This window comes from Vidua chalybeata, unplaced genomic scaffold (genome assembly GCF_026979565.1).
Source record: "Vidua chalybeata isolate OUT-0048 unplaced genomic scaffold, bVidCha1 merged haplotype W_reject_10, whole genome shotgun sequence".
NCBI classification, from domain to species: domain Eukaryota; kingdom Metazoa; phylum Chordata; class Aves; order Passeriformes; family Viduidae; genus Vidua; species Vidua chalybeata.
This window is the reverse complement of record NW_026530345.1, coordinates 840003-855097: the sequence shown is the minus strand read 5'-3', so window position 1 is coordinate 855097 and position 15095 is coordinate 840003. Positions and strand designations below refer to the sequence as shown.

The 15095-nt window shown below is 56.3% G+C and overlaps 1 protein-coding gene and 1 long non-coding RNA gene across 5 annotated transcripts; one reads left to right on the top strand and one right to left on the bottom strand.

The window, feature by feature from the left end:
- LOC128783028 (uncharacterized) lies at window positions 1–12553 on the bottom strand. Of its 4 annotated transcripts, XM_053933603.1 has the most exons (25): window positions 12293–12550; window positions 11844–11933; window positions 11159–11257; window positions 10617–10724; window positions 10268–10357; window positions 9583–9681; window positions 9041–9148; window positions 8693–8782; window positions 8008–8106; window positions 7466–7573; window positions 7118–7207; window positions 6433–6531; window positions 5891–5998; window positions 5543–5632; window positions 4858–4956; window positions 4316–4423; window positions 3967–4056; window positions 3282–3380; window positions 2740–2847; window positions 2409–2480; window positions 2249–2320; window positions 2062–2160; window positions 1512–1619; window positions 875–1049; window positions 1–171 (listed from the first exon to the last, which is right to left on the bottom strand). In XM_053933603.1, the coding sequence occupies exons 1-25, from the start codon at window positions 12387–12389 to the stop codon at window positions 147–149; spliced, it is 2430 nt and encodes an 809-aa protein (XP_053789578.1). In that variant the 5' UTR covers window positions 12390–12550; the 3' UTR covers window positions 1–146. The 4 variants fall into 4 exon arrangements, with proteins under 4 accessions (XP_053789578.1, XP_053789580.1, XP_053789579.1 ...); XM_053933605.1 differs by lacking the exon at window positions 875–1049 and having other exon boundaries at window positions 12293–12552; XM_053933602.1 differs by lacking the exon at window positions 1–171 and having other exon boundaries at window positions 216–1049; window positions 12293–12552.
- A 120-nt stretch (window positions 12554–12673) lies between these two features.
- LOC128783104 (uncharacterized) lies at window positions 12674–13738 on the top strand. The gene is made up of 2 exons (XR_008429004.1): window positions 12674–13060; window positions 13492–13738. It is a non-coding gene; the product is annotated as an uncharacterized LOC128783104 (long non-coding RNA).
- The last annotated feature ends 1357 nt before the right edge of the window (window positions 13739–15095 follow it).

Genomic DNA, 15095 nt, shown 5'->3' with positions numbered 1-15095 from the left:
TTGAATCACAACAAATGCATCTTTATTTAGGTACCAACAGCAAATGCGATAGAAGGGACAGAAAAGGGAAATAGAGAGAAAAGAGAGGAAGGGGAATAGAGCTACCACCGTCGAGACGAGATCCTCGATGGTCCAGCCATCATTCACTATCTCAAATAACTGGAAAAAGCACTGGAAAAGAATTTGTTTTTTTTAAATTAAGTTTAAAAAAAGGGAAGGAATTCCATAAAGAAAACCAAAGAGTAAGAATACAGTAATTTAAACTTCTCAAAGGCCTTTGCTAATGGAGCCCTGAAGCCCAGTCACGTGCAGTGCGGCCTCGGCGGTGCCTTTGAGCCCAGAACTGCCAAGGGTCAGGGCCGGGATGAGCCTTCACCCAAAACAGGCTCCAAGACTGAGTGGGAATCAATCCAGAACAGGGCTCACACAAAGAGCAAAGCCTCAAGGCCAAAGCCAAACCTTCATCAGGTTGGATTTGTTTGAACACTGAACTGGAGCAGATTTGCTTGTCTGGTAACATCACTGTCACCATGAAACTTTACATGAGCTACTAAATAAGCACTGTCCTGTCCTGAGCTGTGTGGCCCAAATACTGTTGAGAACTTGCTCTGCCTCTGCCCTGTGCCCCCGGGGCTGCTCTTGGCCTGGCAGCCTCAGTGGGAGCCAGCACTGGCTGCAGCCCCAGCGGGCCCCCCAGGACAAGGCCCAGCAATGAAGAGGCCAATGAAAGCACTGGGCAGCAGCAGAGCCCTCAGCAGAGTTCTTTGGACAACCACGGACTGGCCACAGCTCCAGTGCAGCATGACTACGAGTCAGGCTACCAATGCTATGAGCAGAGTTACAAGAAAGCTGTGGAGAAAAATCAACAACTGACCGTCTGCTCTGGTACAGCTTCCGAATGCCAAGATAGCAGCCGATCAGCACGAGGGGCACGGTGAACAGTGTCACCACCGTGCCTATCATGCAGGACCTGCGCACATCCTGGGGGCAGACAATTCTTGGGAGGCGCACTGGATCCGGGGCAAATATTCCTGTTTCAGTGATAACGTCTGTGGGAGCAGTGGGGAGCGTGAGCCCGTGCTGTGCTGCACTGCCGAGCTGGCAGCACGGTGGATACGGCCAGGACGTTCTCTGTTTCCCCCAGAGCTGGGGCCTGCAGGCCCCTTGCCGCCCCTTGGCACAGGCTGTGCCACCCAACAAAGCCCAGCAGGCCGGGAGGAGAGCCCGGGGCCAGCGCAGCTGCTTGGGCAGTCGCTGCTTCGAGGGACACGGGCCAAACCCATCCCTGAGCAGCCCCTGCCAGCCCTGGCCCTCCCTGCCCTGTGACAGCTCCCCCAGCCCCAGGGGACAGAGTCAGGCCCTGTCAGGACACACGGGAGCCTTGCTCTCCCTCTATGCTCTTTCCCCACCATGGGCACCCCGTGCAGCCACTCCCAGGTTTTGGGACATGTCTCCCACGGAGGGACCCCAGCAGGATTGCTCAGCCTGGCTGAGCCTGGCACAGCAATCACCTTCTGTGGCACTGTCTGGCATCTCCTCCCTTCGTGTATCGGGGGCTGGCACGGAGCCACGGCTTCCTTCAGGAAGTGCTGCCTTCAGCAAAGCCCTTTGGTCCATCTCTGGAGAAAGGAAAAGGGACAGCTGGATCAGCTGGAACCATTCCCCATTGGAGAGATGGCATCTTCAGCAAGTTCTACTTTTCAAAGACATGGATAAGGATCAGGAAAAGGCCACGGCTCTTGGGGCTGCCACAGGGCCCTCCCTTCTCCAAACAGGTGCCACTCCTGATCTACCCGGAGACCGGGAAATTGCAGGGGATTGCAGGCCCGTGGTGCAGTTTGGGCTCCCTGCCAGCTGATGCCAAATGCCTTCCTGCAGAGGCTGGGGAGAAGCTGCAGCCAGGCCAGGCTGGGAAACAGCCCTGCAGGGCAGGAAAGCAGCAGCGGGGCAGCCAGGCTGCCATGGATCCCTTCCCTCTGTGTCGGGCACGGCGTGTCCAGATGTGCAGGGAAAGCCCCCGGCTGCTGAGTCCCAGGGGAAGGCTGAGGGAAATGCACCCACCACGGCGTCTCTCCAGATCACTCAGCATCTGGTCCATGTGTTGGGATGCCTCCAGGGACTTCATGTGTTTAGTAGATCTGTTCCTCCCTCTCGGCGGACCTTAAGAGAATGCATGTCCATTTCCCCCGGAATGGATCCCACAAAAGCAGGGCTCAGCCTGTGGGGTCAGCAGGGACACACAACTCACCCCTGCGATGGGAGCCGGGCTTGTGCGCAGCAACCAGGAAAGGAGCCTGAAAAGTCCTCCCTGCAGACACACCTGTAACTCAACAGGCACAGGAGCTTCTGTCACCTGCTTCCTGCCAGGTTGTCAGTGATTATTCACTGAGGGCAAGTTGAGAAGTTACCTGCAGAATCTCCCAAGGGTTCCAAACCATCTTCCATCCCAGCTGCTGGAGAAGCCTTGCTAGCATGCTCATCTAGAAGGGATCAGAGATCAGAACCATTTCCTGGTCTGCTGGGATCCCCCTGTGCCTTTGGGAACTGGGCACTGCAAGGCGGTCGGGTAAGGCTGTGGGGGCCAAATTTCCATGGCCATGGCCAAAGCTGCCCAGGGGCCTGGGGAGCTCTGGGCTGGCTCCTGGCCACTCTCCACACTCTTTGCAGGCCCTGTGCAACATCCCTGGAGGGCAGGTACTGCCACACAGCAGAGATGGCAGCTCAAGCCTCAGCAATTACCTCCTGTGACTGTGCCTGGCATCGCCTCACTTCCTGCAGCAGGGGCTGCCAATGGGCCACTGCTTCCTCCAGGAAATGCTGCCTTCAGCACAGCCTTTCGCTTCATCTCTGGAGACAGGAAGAGGCACAGCTGCATTAGATGGAGCCGTTCCCCTTCTGGGACATAGCATCTTCAAGAGGCAATACTGGACAAACTCATGGCTCAGGAAATCATCAAAACTGTTGGGATTGGCCAGGCCACTCCCTTCTACAAACAGGTGCCATTCCTGATCTACCCGGAGACCGGGAAATTGCAGGCATCTCGGGCCCATGGTGCAGGTTGGGCTCCCTGCCAGCTGATGCCAAATGCCTTCCTGCAGAGGCTGGGGAGAAGCTGCAGCCAGGCCAGGCTGGGAAACAGCCCTGCAGGGCAGGAAAGCAGCAGCGGGGCAGCCAGGCTGCCGTGGATCCCTTCCTGCTGTGCCGGGCACGGCCTGTCCAGATGTGCAGGGAAAGCCCCCGGCTGCTGAGTCCCAGGGGAAGGCTGAGGGAAATGCACCCACCACGGCGTCTCTCCAGATCGCTCAGCATCTGGTCCAGGTGTCTGGCTGCCTCCAGGGATTTCTTGTCTCCAGTGTCTGAGTTCTTCCATGGAGAAGGACCTTAACATAAAGATGTTCCATGTCCCCCTCAGGCCAGAGTGGCAGTGAGTGCCCCTGGGTGATTGGTGCCCTCCAAAGCACTCCCTCAGCTCTGCCTTCCACTCAGGAGCAGGGCCAGGGGGACCACGTGCCTGCGGTGGCCCCACACTGGCATGGAAGGAGCCCCTTGCAGGGCCGTCCTCGGGGGAGAAAGGATTCCCTGGAGCTGCCAGCAGCTCTAAACCCAGCCCCAGGCAGGGCCAGGGCTTGGCAGCAGCAGCAGGAGCAGCTCAGGCACCCCGGGGCCGGCAAAGGAGCTGCAAAAGGCACAGCCCCGGGGCACAGCCCTGGGCCCGGCCCCTTCCCTCTCTGCTCTTCTCCGTGGCTGCACAGAGCACACGGAAGCGCACACTGGAATTGCACACGGAAGGAAGATGGACAGCTAAATGCTCCTTCCTGCCACTGACAGCCATTCTGTGGGATCCCTCAGGGATCCAGAATGGAGCCGGGCAAGTTTTCCAGAATCTTTCAACCCTGTGATGCTGCTAAGGGAAATGGCTCATGAGGCACTGATTATTCTCTCAGGAAAGGCACACAGAAAACTTGCCTCCAGCATTCTCCAAGAGATTCTCTCCAAGAGAATTCTCCAAGCTGTCATCCAATAGTGCATCTGGAGAAGCCATGTCGCCATCCCAAGCTAGAAGGAATGAGAGATCAGAACCATTTCCTGGTCTGCTGGGATCCCCCTGTGCCTTTGGGAACTGGGCACTGCAAGGGGGTCGGGTAAGGCTGTGGGGGCCAAATTTCCATGGCCATGGCCAAAGCTGCCCAGGGGCCTGGGGAGCTCTGGGCTGGCTCCTGGCCACTCTCCACACTCTTTGCAGGCCCTGTGCAACATCCCTGGAGGGCAGGTACTGCCACACAGCAGAGATGGCAGCTCAAGCCTCAGCAATTACCTCCTGTGACTGTGCCTGGCATCGCCTCACTTCCTGCAGCAGGGGCTGCCAATGGGCCACTGCTTCCTCCAGGAAATGCTGCCTTCAGCACAGCCTTTCGCTTCATCTCTGGAGACAGGAAGAGGCACAGCTGCATTAGATGGAGCCGTTCCCCTTCTGGGAGATGGCATCTTCAAGAGGCAATACTGGACAAACTCATGGTTCAGGAAATCATCAAAACTGTTGGGATTGGCCAGGCCACTCCCTTCTACAAACAGGTGCCATTCCTGATCTACCCGGAGACCGGGAAATTGCAGGCATCTCGGGCCCATGGTGCAGGTTGGGCTCCCTGCCAGCTGATGCCAAATGCCTTCCTGCAGAGGCTGGGGAGAAGCTGCAGCCAGGCCAGGCTGGGAAACAGCCCTGCAGGGCAGGAAAGCAGCAGCGGGGCAGCCAGGCTGCCATGGATCCCTTCCCTCTGTGCCGGGCACGGCGTGTCCAGATGTGCAGGGAAAGCCCCCGGCTGCTGAGTCCCAGGGGAAGGCTGAGGGAAATGCACCCACCACGGCGTCTCTCCAGATCGCTCAGCATCTGGTCCAGGTGTCTGGCTGCCTCCAGGGATTTCTTTTCTCCAGTGTCTGAGTTCTTCCATGGAGAAGGACCTTAACATAAAGATGTTCCATGTCCCCCTCAGGCCAGAGTGGCAGTGAGTGCCCCTGGGTGATTGGTGCCCTCCAAAGCACTCCCTCAGCTCTGCCTTCCACTCAGGAGCAGGGCCAGGGGGACCACGTGCCTGCGGTGGCCCCACACTGGCATGGAAGGAGCCCCTTGCAGGGCCGTCCACGGGGGAGAAAGGATTCCCTGGAGCTGCCAGCAGCTCTAAACCCAGCCCCAGGCAGGGCCAGGGCTTGGCAGCAGCAGCAGGAGCAGCTCAGGCACCCCGGGGCCGGCAAAGGAGCTGCAAAAGGCACAGCCCCGGGGCACAGCCCTGGGCCCGGCCCCTTCCCTCTCTGCTCTTCTCCGTGGCTGCACAGAGCACACGGAAGCGCACACTGGAATTGCACACGGAAGGAAGATGGACAGCTAAATGCTCCTTCCTGCCACTGACAGCCATTCTGTGGGATCCCTCAGGGATCCAGAATGGAGCCGGGCAAGTTTTCCAGAATCTTTCAACCCTGTGATGCTGCTAAGGGAAATGGCTCATGAGGCACTGATTATTCTCTCAGGAAAGGCACACAGAAAACTTGCCTCCAGCATTCTCCAAGAGATTCTCTCCAAGAGAATTCTCCAAGCTGTCATCCAATAGTGCATCTGGAGAAGCCATGTCGCCATCCCAAGCTAGAAGGAATGAGAGATCAGAACCATTTCCTGGTCTGCTGGGATCCCCCTGTGCCTTTGGGAACTGGGCACTGCAAGGGGGTCGGGTAAGGCTGTGGGGGCCAAATTTCCATGGCCATGGCCAAAGCTGCCCAGAGCCTGGGGAGCTCTGGGCTGGCTCCTGGCCACTCTCCACACTCTTTGCAGGCCCTGTGCAACATCCCTGGAGGGCAGGTACTGCCACACAGCAGAGATGGCAGCTCAAGCCTCAGCAATTACCTCCTGTGACTGTGCCTGGCATCGCCTCACTTCCTGCAGCAGGGGCTGCCAATGGGCCACTGCTTCCTCCAGGAAATGCTGCCTTCAGCACAGCCTTTCGCTTCATCTCTGGAGACAGGAAGAGGCACAGCTGCATTAGATGGAGCCGTTCCCCTTCTGGGAGATGGCATCTTCAAGAGGCAATACTGGACAAACTCATGGTTCAGGAAATCATCAAAACTTTTGGGATTGGCCAGGCCACTCCCTTCTACAAACAGGTGCCATTCCTGATCTACCCGGAGACCGGGAAATTGCAGGCATCTCGGGCCCATGGTGCAGGTTGGGCTCCCTGCCAGCTGATGCCAAATGCCTTCCTGCAGAGGCTGGGGAGAAGCTGCAGCCAGGCCAGGCTGGGAAACAGCCCTGCAGGGCAGGAAAGCAGCAGCGGGGCAGCCAGGCTGCCGTGGATCCCTTCCCTCTGTGCTGGGCACGGCGTGTCCAGATGTGCAGGGAAAGCCCCCGGCTGCTGAGTCCCAGGGGAAGGCTGAGGGAAATGCACCCACCACGGCGTCTCTCCAGATCGCTCAGCATCTGGTCCAGGTGTCTGGCTGCCTCCAGGGATTTCTTTTCTCCAGTGTCTGAGTTCTTCCATGGAGAAGGACCTTAACATAAAGTTGTTCCATGTCCCCTTCAGGCCAGAGTGGCAGTGAGTGCCCCTGGGTGATTGGTGCCCTCCAAAGCACTCCCTCAGCTCTGCCTTCCACTCAGGAGCAGGGCCAGGGGGACCACGTGCCTGCGGTGGCCCCACACTGGCATGGAAGGAGCCCCTTGCAGGGCCGTCCACGGGGGAGAAAGGATTCCCTGGAGCTGCCAGCAGCTCTAAACCCAGCCCCAGGCAGGGCCAGGGCTTGGCAGCAGCAGCAGGAGCAGCTCAGGCACCCCGGGGCCGGCAAAGGAGCTGCAAAAGGCACAGCCCCGGGGCACAGCCCTGGGCCCGGCCCCTTCCCTCTCTGCTCTTCTCCGTGGCTGCACAGAGCACACGGAAGCGCACACTGGAATTGCACACGGAAGGAAGATGGACAGCTAAATGCTCCTTCCTGCCACTGACAGCCATTCTGTGGGATCCCTCAGGGATCCAGAATGGAGCCGGGCAAGTTTTCCAGAATCTTTCAACCCTGTGATGCTGCTAAGGGAAATGGCTCATGAGGCACTGATTATTCTCTCAGGAAAGGCACACAGAAAACTTGCCTCCAGCATTCTCCAAGAGATTCTCTCCAAGAGAATTCTCCAAGCTGTCATCCAATAGTGCATCTGGAGAAGCCATGTCGCCATCCCAAGCTAGAAGGAATGAGAGATCAGAACCATTTCCTGGTCTGCTGGGATCCCCCTGTGCCTTTGGGAACTGGGCACTGCAAGGGGGTCGGGTAAGGCTGTGGGGGCCAAATTTCCATGGCCATGGCCAAAGCTGCCCAGAGCCTGGGGAGCTCTGGGCTGGCTCCTGGCCACTCTCCACACTCTTTGCAGGCCCTGTGCAACATCCCTGGAGGGCAGGTACTGCCACACAGCAGAGATGGCAGCTCAAGCCTCAGCAATTACCTCCTGTGACTGTGCCTGGCATCGCCTCACTTCCTGCAGCAGGGGCTGCCAATGGGCCACTGCTTCCTCCAGGAAATGCTGCCTTCAGCACAGCCTTTCGCTTCATCTCTGGAGACAGGAAGAGGCACAGCTGCATTAGATGGAGCCGTTCCCCTTCTGGGAGATGGCATCTTCAAGAGGCAATACTGGACAAACTCATGGTTCAGGAAATCATCAAAACTTTTGGGATTGGCCAGGCCACTCCCTTCCACAAACAGGTGCCATTCCTGATCTACCCGGAGACCGGGAAATTGCAGGCATCTCGGGCCCATGGTGCAGGTTGGGCTCCCTGCCAGCTGATGCCAAATGCCTTCCTGCAGAGGCTGGGGAGAAGCTGCAGCCAGGCCAGGCTGGGAAACAGCCCTGCAGGGCAGGAAAGCAGCAGCGGGGCAGCCAGGCTGCCATGGATCCCTTCCCTCTGTGCCGGGCACGGCGTGTCCAGATGTGCAGGGAAAGCCCCCGGCTGCTGAGTCCCAGGGGAAGGCTGAGGGAAATGCACCCACCACGGCGTCTCTCCAGATCGCTCAGCATCTGGTCCAGGTGTCTGGCTGCCTCCAGGGATTTCTTGTCTCCTGTGTCTGAGTTCTTCCATGGAGAAGGACCTTAACATAAAGTTGTTCCATGTCCCCTTCAGGCCAGAGTGGCAGTGAGTGCCCCTGGGTGATTGGTGCCCTCCAAAGCACTCCCTCAGCTCTGCCTTCCACTCAGGAGCAGGGCCAGGGGGACCACGTGCCTGCGGTGGCCCCACACTGGCATGGAAGGAGCCCCTTGCAGGGCCGTCCACGGGGGAGAAAGGATTCCCTGGAGCTGCCAGCAGCTCTAAACCCAGCCCCAGGCAGGGCCAGGGCTTGGCAGCAGCAGCAGGAGCAGCTCAGGCACCCCGGGGCCCGCAAAGGAGCTGCAAAAGGCACAGCCCCGGGGCACAGCCCTGGGCCCGGCCCCTTCCCTCTCTGCTCTTCTCCGTGGCTGCACAGAGCACACGGAAGCGCACACTGGAATTGCACACGGAAGGAAGATGGACAGCTAAATGCTCCTTCCTGCCACTGACAGCCATTCTGTGGGATCCCTCAGGGATCCAGAATGGAGCCGGGCAAGTTTTCCAGAATCTTTCAACCCTGTGATGCTGCTAAGGGAAATGGCTCATGAGGCACTGATTATTCTCTCAGGAAAGGCACACAGAAAACTTGCCTCCAGCATTCTCCAAGAGATTCTCTCCAAGAGAATTCTCCAAGCTGTCATCCAATAGTGCATCTGGAGAAGCCATGTCGCCATCCCAAGCTAGAAGGAATGAGAGATCAGAACCATTTCCTGGTCTGCTGGGATCCCCCTGTGCCTTTGGGAACTGGGCACTGCAAGGGGGTCGGGTAAGGCTGTGGGGGCCAAATTTCCATGGCCATGGCCAAAGCTGCCCAGAGCCTGGGGAGCTCTGGGCTGGCTCCTGGCCACTCTCCACACTCTTTGCAGGCCCTGTGCAACATCCCTGGAGGGCAGGTACTGCCACACAGCAGAGATGGCAGCTCAAGCCTCAGCAATTACCTCCTGTGACTGTGCCTGGCATCGCCTCACTTCCTGCAGCAGGGGCTGCCAATGGGCCACTGCTTCCTCCAGGAAATGCTGCCTTCAGCACAGCCTTTCGCTTCATCTCTGGAGACAGGAAGAGGCACAGCTGCATTAGATGGAGCCGTTCCCCTTCTGGGAGATGGCATCTTCAAGAGGCAATACTGGACAAACTCATGGTTCAGGAAATCATCAAAACTTTTGGGATTGGCCAGGCCACTCCCTTCCACAAACAGGTGCCATTCCTGATCTACCCGGAGACCGGGAAATTGCAGGCATCTCGGGCCCATGGTGCAGGTTGGGCTCCCTGCCAGCTGATGCCAAATGCCTTCCTGCAGAGGCTGGGGAGAAGCTGCAGCCAGGCCAGGCTGGGAAACAGCCCTGCAGGGCAGGAAAGCAGCAGCGGGGCAGCCAGGCTGCCATGGATCCCTTCCCTCTGTGCTGGGCACGGCGTGTCCAGATGTGCAGGGAAAGCCCCCGGCTGCTGAGTCCCAGGGGAAGGCTGAGGGAAATGCACCCACCACGGCGTCTCTCCAGATCGCTCAGCATCTGGTCCAGGTGTCTGGCTGCCTCCAGGGATTTCTTGTCTCCTGTGTCTGAGTTCTTCCATGGAGAAGGACCTTAACATAAAGTTGTTCCATGTCCCCTTCAGGCCAGAGTGGCAGTGAGTGCCCCTGGGTGATTGGTGCCCTCCAAAGCACTCCCTCAGCTCTGCCTTCCACTCAGGAGCAGGGCCAGGGGGACCACGTGCCTGCGGTGGCCCCACACTGGCATGGAAGGAGCCCCTTGCAGGGCCGTCCACGGGGGAGAAAGGATTCCCTGGAGCTGCCAGCAGCTCTAAACCCAGCCCCAGGCAGGGCCAGGGCTTGGCAGCAGCAGCAGGAGCAGCTCAGGCACCCCGGGGCCCGCAAAGGAGCTGCAAAAGGCACAGCCCCGGGGCACAGCCCTGGGCCCGGCCCCTTCCCTCTCTGCTCTTCTCCGTGGCTGCACAGAGCACACGGAAGCGCACACTGGAATTGCACACGGAAGGAAGATGGACAGCTAAATGCTCCTTCCTGCCACTGACAGCCATTCTGTGGGATCCCTCAGGGATCCAGAATGGAGCCGGGCAAGTTTTCCGGAATCTTTCAACCCTGTGATGCTGCTAAGGGAAATGGCTCATGAGGCACTGATTATTCTCTCAGGAAAGGCACACAGAAAACTTGCCTCCAGCATTCTCCAAGAGATTCTCTCCAAGAGAATTCTCCAAGCTGTCATCCAATAGTGCATCTGGAGAAGCCATGTCGCCATCCCAAGCTAGAAGGAATGAGAGATCAGAACCATTTCCTGGTCTGCTGGGATCCCCCTGTGCCTTTGGGAACTGGGCACTGCAAGGGGGTCGGGTAAGGCTGTGGGGGCCAAATTTCCATGGCCATGGCCAAAGCTGCCCAGGGGCCTGGGGAGCTCTGGGCTGGCTCCTGGCCACTCTCCACACTCTTTGCAGGCCCTGTGCAACATCCCTGGAGGGCAGGTATTGCCACACAGCAGAGATGGCAGCTCAAGCCTCAGCAATTACCTCCTGTGACTGTGCCTGGCATCGCCTCACTTCCTGCAGCAGGGGCTGCCAATGGGCCACAGCTTCCTCCAGGAAATGCTGCCTTCAGCACAGCCTTTCGCTTCATCTCTGGAGACAGGAAGAGGCACAGCTGCATTAGATGGAGCCGTTCCCCTTCTGGGAGATGGCATCTTCAAGAGGCAATACTGGACAAACTCATGGTTCAGGAAATCATCAAAACTGTTGGGATTGGCCAGGCCACTCCCTTCTACAAACAGGTGCCATTCCTGATCTACCCGGAGACCGGGAAATTGCAGGCATCTCGGGCCCATGGTGCAGTTTGGGCTCCCTGCCAGCTGGTGCCAAATGCCTTCCTAGAGAGGCTGGGGAGAAGCTGCAGCCAGGCCAGGCTGGGAAACAGCCCTGCAGGGCAGGAAAGCAGCAGCGGGGCAGCCAGGCTGCCATGGATCCCTTCCCGCTGTGCTGGGCACGGCGTGTCCAGATGTGCAGGGAAAGCCCCCGGCTGCTGAGTCCCAGGGGAAGGCTGAGGGAAATGCACCCACCACGGCGTCTCTCCAGATCACTCAGCATCTGGTCCAGGTGTCTGGCTGCCTCCAGGGATTTCTTGTCTCCAGTGTCTGAGTTCTTCCATGGAGAAGGACCTTAACATAAAGATGTTCCATGTCCCCCTCAGGCCAGAGTGGCAGTGAGTGCCCCTGGGTGATTGGTGCCCTCCAAAGCACTCCCTCAGCTCTGCCTTCCACTCAGGAGCAGGGCCAGGGGGACCACGTGCCTGCGGTGGCCCCACACTGGCATGGAAGGAGCCCCTTGCAGGGCCGTCCACGGGGGAGAAAGGATTCCCTGGAGCTGCCAGCAGCTCTAAACCCAGCCCCAGGCAGGGCCAGGGCTTGGCAGCAGCAGCAGGAGCAGCTCAGGCACCCCGGGGCCCGCAAAGGAGCTGCAAAAGGCACAGCCCCGGGGCACAGCCCTGGGCCCGGCCCCTTCCCTCTCTGCTCTTCTCCATGGCTGCACAGAGCACACGGAAGCGCACACTGGAATTGCACACGGAAGGAAGATGGACAGCTAAATGCTCCTTCCTGCCACTGACAGCCATTCTGTGGGATCCCTCAGGGATCCAGAATGGAGCCAGGCAAGTTTTCCAGAATCTTTCAACCCTGTGATGCTGCTAAGGGAAATGGCTCATGAGGCACTGATTATTCTCTCAGGAAAGGCACACAGAAAACTTGCCTCCAGCATTCTCCAAGAGAATCTCTCCAAGAGAATTCTCCAAGCTCTCATCCAGTAGGGCATCCGGATAAGCCATGTCGCCATCCCAGCCTAGAAGGGAGCAGAGATCAGAACCATTTCCTGGTCTGCTGGGATCCCCCTGTGCCTTTGGGAACTGGGCACTGCAAGGGGGTTGGGTACAGCTGTGGGGGCCAGATGAGAATGGCCATGGCCAAAGCTGCCCAGGGGCCTGGGGAGCTCTGGGCTGGCTCCTGCCCACTCTCCACACGATTTCCTTGCCTTGTGCAACATCCCTGGGAGGGCGGCTGGAGCAGCCCAGGGCCCATGGGGGCTCTCTCCCTCCCACAGAGGAAACCCTCCCTAAAGCCCAGGGGAAAAACCATCCCCCAGCACTTCCCAGGGAGCAGGGAGCGCTGTCCCGGGAAAGGGGAGCCAGGCTGCCGGCTCACCTGCTCCCCGTGCTTGCAGCGGAGCAGCCTGGGCAGCCCTGGCAGGCAGGGCCACGGCCAGGAGGAGCGGGAGGAAGAGGCGCAGAGCAAGGGCCATGGTGCCCTGCCCTCTGCCAGTCCCCAGCTCTTGCTGCCAACACTGTCCTGACACCGCTGTCCCAATGTCAGCACCACTGCTGCCACCGCCGCTGCTGCCGCAACAGTTGTGCTCAAGGACTGACTGCTGGCTCCTTGTGGTGCTGTGCAACCACGGGGCTCTGGCACCTCTGTGACCTCACAGCCTGCTGTGACCTCAGCCTGCTGTGACCCCAGAGCCTGCTGTGACCTCATGGCCAGGCTGGAATTGTGTGGGGAGTGGGATCTCATCCTGCCCAACAGCTCTGCCCCAGGGTTGTGACACAGTCCCTGCCCAGCTGATCTCACAGCCTGGGGCATGAAGGGATGGAGAGCAGCCCGGCCGAGAAGGACTTGGGGCTGCTGCTAGATGAGAGGCTGGACATGAGCCAGCCTTGTGCATGCAAAGGAGAGTGCCTGGCAGGTTGAAGGAGGTGATTCCACCTCTTTGCTCTGGTGAGACTCCACCTGGAGTACTGTGGAAGATGTTTTATATTGCTGGCCGGGGCTCTATGTACAAATCACCAACGGGACGGGACTGCTGAGGAACGCGTCTCGAGCTGTTTCTTTTCCAGCATCAGTCTCATTCCATGGTTATGACAATGGGCAGATGCCAGCAGCTCACATCCCCGGCAGCAGGCAAAGAACTTAATGGTACAACTTACTTTAAAAGCTTTTTGACCAATCACACAAAGCAAAAGCATCTTGACAATAGATTTCTCCAATCACTATAAGCACACGTATCTTTTGTTAAAACAATATTTGTTTGATTTACTTCTTTTGAATACAATACCTACTTGTATTGTGAGCCTTAAAACCCAATGCACAGAGCTCCATTAGTAAGCTTAGAACATCCTAATATCTTGATGGAGATATTTTCTGTAGCTTAGGGAGTTATTCTAGCCAAGCGTTAATACACAGACCATTGTACTATTTGTCCTTACTTTTCCACTACTTATATAATTTTTCTGCTGACAAATCTTACAATTAATGCTTAGCTCTAATCGCAGTTTCGCTGTCTCTGAGGCCTGCCTTTTGCAGCTTTCCCAAAACCCTCTGATTTTAAAGATTCCCGCCTTTTACAGCGACTTCTGTGAGCAAGCCGGAGAGAAGTTTGGTAAGAGGATCCATGTTTACCCCTGAAAGAATTTTCTACCAAGGTCGTTGGAATAGAAACCAAGAAAGCAAGAAGTATAAATAAGAGAAACCCACAACTGCCTATTCCAATCAGCACTTGGCTTGTCTCTCGTGACCAATGAGTCAAGTGTAAACTTAGGAGCTTTGTAAGAATGTAGAAAAAGCATGCATGCTAGAATAAAATCAGGGTTTGAAGCCTTCTGGAAATGGAGGGTGTTGCTTTGTATTGTCTCCGTCTCTACCATGACAGAGTACTGCATCCAGCTCTGGGTCCCCAGCACAGGAAGGACATGGTTCTGTTGGCTCTAGTCCAGAGGAGGGACAAAATGCTCGGAGGGCTGGAGCCCTTCTGCTTTGGACACACGCTGGGAGAGCTGGGGGTGTTCAGCCTGGAAGAGAGAAGGCTCCAGGGAGACCTGATTGCTGCCTTTCAGTACCTTAAGGGGGCTTGTAAGAGAGATGGGATGGAATTTTTAGTAGGGCCTTTTGTGACCAGACTGGGGGAATGGTTCTAATCTAAAAGACGGTCAATTCAGACTAGACGAAAGAAACCCATTTTTTACACTGGAGGTGCACTATTGGCTGTATCAGTACTTGTGTTCTGTAAAACAGGTAAGTTGTTACAGCTTCTTGCCCTGTTTCTCCCTGGATAAAATCTACATGCTGCATTGCTTCCTTTCTTCCTAGTCAAGGCAAATTTTGTTCATTACTGACATATTCATCTGTTCACAAGCAAATTCTTCTTGCCATTCACACAATGTGGATTTGCTCGAATCAGACTGTAACTAAGGTCTGCCTCTCACTAGGATTCAAGTTGATGCATTGTGAGGCCAAGTGCCGAGTAATTTGTCCTGGTGTCTGGCCCTGTAGAGGGTTTTTCTGGAATTAAATGACATTTGAAGGCAGCTGTAGTCTGGCATCTTAGAAATGAAGAAACAGCCTTTGAAACAGGATTTTATCCTTTCTTCTTCCTTCTCCTCCTCCCAGGAATTTAAATCTCTGAGGTCTAAGCTCTTCAGCTGCCTCACAAACATTGTTTTAATTCAGACAGGCATCCATGCAGTGAGCCACAAATCAGGACTGTGGCTCTGAAGCTTGAAGCAATGCAGGTTTATAGCACTAAAAATAATAATCTGTTATCCAGGTTAAGCCAAGCACTTCCCAAATAACTCTACCTATCCTAAGGGATGTTTCCAAAAGGATCACTGTAAAAGCTGGGAATGGGGAGAGAGAGTGTCATCAAAATTAAAAATACAGCTTTCTGAGATCTTTATATTCCGACAAAAAGAGAGTCAAAATTGTTCACATACGGAACATTAACTAAGAAGTGAATGACAGATTGTCAAAACAATTGCTTGGGGAACAAACAAACACAAATAAAAAAGAGTTTACATGTAGATAATAAGTAAACCATCATGCTAAGTAAAAAAACAGACGTGCTAAAACTAAAAGCAATAAGGCTGTTTCATCTCATGTCTCAATACAAAAAACATGACTGAAAAGAATCAGAGATCCTCACGACCATTACTATATACAGGAACTTCCAGGTATT

Excerpts from the sequence above, each read along its gene's own strand:
- LOC128783028 (XM_053933602.1), bottom strand. The coding sequence starts at position 12,389 with ATGGCCCTTGCTCTGCGCCTCTTCCTCCCGCTCCTCCTGGCCGTGGCC. Across the intron at positions 11,934-12,292 it reads GCTGCAAGCACGGGGAGCAG|GCTGGGATGGCGACATGGCT; the intron begins GTGAGCCGGCAG and ends GCTCCCTTCTAG. Across the intron at positions 7,208-7,465 it reads GCCAGGCACAGTCACAGGAG|CTTGGGATGGCGACATGGCT; the intron begins GTAATTGCTGAG and ends CATTCCTTCTAG.